Below are 6,000 nucleotides of genomic sequence, written 5' to 3'. Positions count from 1 at the left end.
CACCAAAGAAGAAAATTCAGATATCTTCATTTTAATGAGGGCATTTGATCGAGTGCTCAAGATAAATATAACCCTGTGTAGTACGGAGAAGGTTTAGTGGGAAATGGTTGGCATTCTTTCTTGGTAGAGGCATGGGGAAAGGAGAGAGAGGGAGAGAGAGTGAGGGAGAGAGAGAGACGGAGAGAGAGAGGCAGAGAGAGTGAGGGAGAGAGAGAGAGGCAAACAGCGTGGGGAAGACAAAGCACAGATAAGCGAGGCTCCTTGCAGCCCTTCCTTGAGAACTTGACACTTTCCAGACCGCAGCCAGCATGGTTGTCCTGAATCCAGTGACCCTGGGAATTTATCTTCAGCTTTTCTTCCGCTTCGTCGTGTCTCAGCCCACTTTCCTCACCAGCGTGCTTCCAATTTCAGCAGGTAAAGCAGGACCACAACTTCCCTGTCTCCCCTCTGTCGGGCAGGGGAGGGAGGAGGGCTATTCTGCAGCCGTCCTGATGTTTCTCCCTTTCCCCTCGGGGTGGAGGGAGGCTGGGAGGGAGCGGGCCCCAGCAGCCTCCGGTCACCCGGCCAGACCCCGTTGGGACGCCCCTTCTGTCCTTGTCCCCGCCTGGCTGCTCAAAGCCAGAAACCCTTGAACAGACTGTTTCTTCTCCTCACTGGCTGCAGGGTTGCATTTGGGTCGGGAATTGTGGGGAGCTTAACAGAGGCAGAGAGGAAGGCAAGTGAGTCGTCCAGACATCTCTATAAATACACCCCTGAACCCTTCGCGGGGGGCTCGGCCCACAGGGGGTGCTGTGCAGCGGGCTGACCGGGAGGGAGTCCCGGTGGTTGTCCCGGGTCCGGGGGCCCCTGCAGCCTCAGGACCAGGTCTCCGTCTCTCCGGCCCCGTGGGCTTTCCTGCTGGGCTTTCTCCCCGAGGTGGGCTTCTCTTCAGCCTCAGCGAAGAGGGGAGGTGGAGGGGCTGTAGGGGGCAGGCAGGCCCGGAGCTGGGAGCTGGGCTAGCACTGGGGGTGGGGAGAGGGCTCCTTCCGCCCCCGGCCTGGCAACCTCCCCTGAGGGCTCCAGGCTGTCGCCCTTGTCCTGCCCGACCCTGGGCAGGGGAAGTATTGGGTTACCGGCATGGCCCGTTTAAACCTTTCTGACGAAACTCGGATGTTTCCGGAGGGTTTGAGGACCCCAGGCTTGGCAGCCGGTCCCATCACAGCCCCCCTCAGTTCTCCTCGGTCACCCCTGGCTCTCCCCAGAAAAAGCCGCTTCCGTCACACCCTCCAGCACGCACCTCAGAGGTACTTGAGTTGAGGCAGAAGTTTCACTCCCACTGCCTTTGCTGGACACAGGCTCTCCAGGAGGGAGGGCACAGCTCTGGATGCAGTCCCCAGCCCTCTCCATTCATAAGAATGCCTCAGCGACCTGTGGAGCTGCCAGCATCTGTGGGCCCTGAGGGAGGGACGCAGAGGAGGCCGTGGGGCTAATTATAACCGTGTGAGGAGCGGGAGGAGTGGAGGGAGTTTGTGGAGAATGTTGGCGGTGGGGGGCAGGAAAGGTGGACAGCTGTGCTGCCACGCGTGTGTCGGCATGTCCCACCCCCAGTTCAGGCTGAGAGCGCCAAGCTTCTGGGAGTGAGTGGGTCATCATTCCCCGATCCAGGGGGGAAGCTTCAGAGTTAACTTGGTCTGCTTGGTGGTTCTTAACCTTGTTTGGGCCATAGCTTCCTTGGAGGATCTGCCAAAGGCTCAGGACTCAAAGAAACTCGGTCTTCTGGTCCCAGCCCTGCCTCTGGCGGGCTCTCTGGCTTCTGGGAGGTGGTTGGCGGTAGACTGTAAGAACCATGATGCGGGCAGGGACTGTGTCTGTCTTGGCCATTATCACTAGTTACGCGGGGAAATATCGGGTAGATGCCCAATAAATAGTTGGTGAGTGGATGAGTGCATGAAGGAATGAAAACTTTTCTCATCTGTAGATTGGAGTCTGCCATCATTTCGTACCACTTAATTTAGATACAGCCAAAATGGCTCATGAGTTCTGAAAGCTGGAGAGAAGAGGACCTCTGATTTTCTTTGAACTCCTTGCCCTCGAGAGAGCCTCGGCATAGCTTAGACATCTCTTAGGCAAGACTTGGTACAGACCGTTCCAGTCAGGGTAACAGTAGGAAGGAGAAGTAACTCAGATGGTTCGTGAAAAGACTGGAATGAGGGGCCTGCTTTCAGGGGTGTGGGTGGGCTTAGGGGAACCAAGAAGGAAGGTTGAGAAATGAGCAGCCCAGGGAAGCCTTTACCACCCCGGTGCTTGAGGAAGCAAGAGGACAAACTGGATGGGGAGATTTGGGACCAGTGGGGAACTGGATCCCGGGGAGATTTGGGACCTTGGAGGAGGGGCCGCTGAGAGGAGCCTTGGTCACAAAGGGACCCAAAGCAGAGAGCGAGCGCAGAAGAAATACCCCGATCGCTCTCCCTTCCAATCCGACCACCTCTTGGCAGTGCCTCTCATGGCCAAACCCACCCGGAAGCCGGGGCAGGGGAGCCCCTTGATGCAGTCATGGGGGTCAGCCCCTGGCTGAGTGAAGGGAGTGGGCACTGAGAAGAGGTAACCCACCTGTCCAGAGGCACTTCCTCGTAAACTGCCAAATCCAGGTCTTCTGGTGGGGGATGTGCTCTTTAAACATTTGGTAAAACCATGGGGTAGCTCTGGGGGGAATCACTAAGGTGTCAGCTCAACAGAGCAAAAGAAGACATCTGCTTCCTCCTGCTTCCTCACTTTGCTTTGTCCCCTTCTTCTTGTCGCCAGGGCTTCCTGATAGCCCAGTTCAGAAATAAACTTATGCCCTGAAACGGGAACTGTTCCTTAACACAGGAGAACTCTAATCCTTTCAAAATAGTTTCCTACAACCTGATGTGAAATAGTCTGTATTCAGAAGCTCATAGATTCTTAACTCTTCTGAAGAAGCCCAGCCCCGTGCACATAGTGAAAAGTGCCACCAGGAAGTCTTTTCATTCCACCCACCGTAGCTTAGTGAGCGCCTACTGTGCGCCTGGCACTGTGCGAAGTGCCGCAGGGGACACAAGACAAGCAGGACGCGGCTCTGGTCTGGGGGAACCGCAGGCAGCGCAGGCCCCAGAGACGGGCTGGGACGGAGGAAGCGCTCTTACAGGCCTGTGGGCTGGTTCTTTCCTTCACTCTCTTCAGAAAAGACTGGATTCCAGCAACGCCAGACACAGCACAGCTCTCTGGATCAGATGTTCATTGCCTGGCAGCCTCCGCTATCGGGTCCCCGAGAGGAGCAGGAGGGAGCAAAAAGCATCAAAGAGACCAAAACTGGTGATAGCAATCCCAGCACTAAAGCACCTGCCCTGGGTGCAGAGAAAACTAGCTCAGGCCCTCAGTCCAAGCCTGTGAACTCTCAAGTGGGACATCATCCTCCCAGGCTGAGTTCTTGAGGGTGGTAGATTGGGGAGGGGACTGCTGCTTAAGATAGACACAGTGACAGCAAGAACAACAAAGACAGCTGATAAACCTGATTACAGGAAAAATGGCAAAGAACCAGGGAATAGTTCTGAGATCAAAAAGGATAGCCGGTCGGAATTATTTCTAGCACCTCCATTCTGTATGTATCCCCTGAAGGCGCCCCTGTCTTACCGCTTGTTGACTGGTTTGCACTGTGATGTGTGAAACACACAAAATGTGTTTCATTTTGCCTAAGAAGGCAGAGACGTGTCAGATATATTAATTTCTATTGAACATGGCCCTAAGATTTAAAGTGTCAGGAGCCCTAACTTTGGTGTATTCTTTTAACCCCTGCTGGGCGATAAACCACCCTAACACTCAGTGGCTGAACAGCAGTTGTTTATTGTTGAAGTTCATGTGTCTGTGGATCAGCTAAGGGTCAGCTGATCTGGCCTGGGTTTGGCGGGCCTGGCTGGACTCACTGTGGTCTGTGCACTGACTCAGCCCCAGGGTCCATCCACGGATGCGGCTCTGTTGTTGTACAGTTTCTAGAATGTGGTGGCACAGACCCAAGGACAGTGATATTTATAGAATGAAAGACCTTCTGCACACTTCAGTCTCTCACAGCACCCAGGATGGGTGTGGCCTCACTCCCGATTTTCAGATGGAGAAATGACGGCTCAGAGAGGTTAAGTGACTTGCCCGAGATGGCACAGCTGGTGTGGGGAGAGCTGGAGACTGGAACCCTGCCCACTGACTCTAAGTCCAGGGCTCTTAGCAATGTAGACCAAATCTGCTATGGCCATGGATAAACGGTGATAGTAGCTTTTTTTTCGTTTTTTATGGCTGTGTTGGGTCTTCGTTTCTGTGCGAGGGCTTTCTCTATTTGTGGCAAGCGGGGGCCACTCTTCATTGCGGTGCGTGGGCCTCTCACTATCACGGCCTCTCTTGTTGCGGAGCACAGGCTCCAGACGTGCAGGCTCAGTAATTGTGGCTCACGGGTCCAGCTGCTCCGCGGCATGTGGGATCTTCCCAGACCAGGGCTCGAACCCGTGTCCCCTGCATTGGCAGGCAGATTCTCAACCACTGTGCCACCAGGGAAGCCCAATAGTAGCTTTTAAGGCCCTGTACCCCAGCCTCCAAAAACCCAGCTCCAGGTCTCTATCCTCTGCACTCTCCTGCCTTCTCCTCAGGACATCAGTGCCTGAAGCTCTTAGCAAACGATTGAGACAAGGACTTCATACTAGAGGGTGCGTGACTTGCCAGGGTACTGGTTTATCTTTCTTTGGCGGTATTTGTGTTGTAACAGGAGTTAAAGATCTAAGCTAAAGGATGCTCTAGTGAGATGAGCTTCAACCTGGGCATTTTGGGGAATGAGGCTTCCTGGAGCCAGAGGAACCCCATTTCACAGACATTCTCTTCAGGGGTGTGAGCCAAACGACCCTATGCCCACAGACACACGTGGCTTCCCTTCTCCAACATGGGATTTCTCAGGTAGGCAGGAACTCTCCCGATGATGTTTGGGTCCAGGGCTCAGGACAAGATGGAGAGAAGACCCACCTCCAGTCCTGGAGAGTGAGATCTTTTGGAAGCTTGTGAGTTCTGTCTGGGTGCCGCAATCTTCTCCTGTGGGTGCTGGGACGTGACCAGGGCCGGCGTTTTGTGGCCTATAGGACGTGGTGTCCAGCCCTGCACTCCCCTGACTGGAAGCCAGCCAGGCCACTGCTTGGGACCAATCATGTTCTTGGCAGTAGATTATGGGCCATTTATTTGTGTCTGATGCTGGTCGGCTATTGTTTAATGTTCCGTAATGTACTTCCCAGCCATCTCCTCCGATTTAGCTCCCCATATTTCCTCTGGGTAATATAATCAGAGAGGCTCCTTAAATTAAAGGGCCCTCCAGGGGTCCCAGCTTGCCCACTTCACCCCACCCCAAGCCTCTGAATGAAGCAGTGGACCCCTCTCCAGCTCACAGAGGGGTGGGTGTGAGAGACAAGGACTTTCTCTCCAGAGATCCAGGCCAAGCACTGACATTGTCACTCACCACACCCTAGCCTTCCTTCCTCAGACCCACGACCATACAAAAACAACGCAGCTCCAGAAGGAACAGAAACCCCTCTGACTTCTATGAGTCACCAAGTAGGCTGGGGACCCGTCTTCTTGAAAGGCAGTTCACGTCGTAACTACTGCTCGCATTGCTCTTATAATTGGTACCAAGTGCCCCCAAACCCCTTATCTTGCCAAGCTTTTCCACAGCTGCAGTGTATTTGCTCTTCACAGTTGTCCCTGCTGTGGGAGCCTTGGGTCTGAATCCTGCCTCTGGGTGATTGTGGGACGCTCACACCGTAACTGTGGTGTGAGCCCCGACTCCCTCATCTGTAAAATGGGTATAGTAGTCTCACAGGATTGCTATGAGCACTTATTCATTCAACAAACACTTAGTAAGTCCCAACTCTGGTACCTGGAACTGGGATGCAGCAGTGAGCAGACAAAAACATCCTGCCCACATGGAGTTCCTGTCATCACCCTGAGAAGACTAGTCTCCTGGGCTCAAGGGGTGAA

The 6,000-nt window shown here is 54.1% G+C and overlaps 1 protein-coding gene across 2 annotated transcripts in view; it reads left to right on the top strand.

The window, feature by feature from the left end:
- The first annotated feature begins 212 nt into the window (after positions 1 to 212).
- Positions 213 to 6,000, top strand: part of COLQ (collagen like tail subunit of asymmetric acetylcholinesterase) — a 67,261-nt gene continuing 61,473 nt past the window's right edge. For both annotated transcript variants that reach the window (XM_059921938.1, XM_059921935.1), the window contains exon 1: positions 213 to 414. In XM_059921938.1, the coding sequence (XP_059777921.1) occupies positions 309 to 414 (106 nt within the window). In that variant the 5' untranslated portion in view covers positions 213 to 308. The remainder of the gene's footprint in view (positions 415 to 6,000) is intronic.

Source organism: Balaenoptera ricei, chromosome 4 (genome assembly GCF_028023285.1).
Source record: "Balaenoptera ricei isolate mBalRic1 chromosome 4, mBalRic1.hap2, whole genome shotgun sequence".
Lineage (NCBI taxonomy): Eukaryota > Metazoa > Chordata > Mammalia > Artiodactyla > Balaenopteridae > Balaenoptera > Balaenoptera ricei.
The sequence above is the reverse complement of the archived record's forward strand: the minus strand, read 5'-3'. Positions and strand labels throughout refer to the sequence as shown.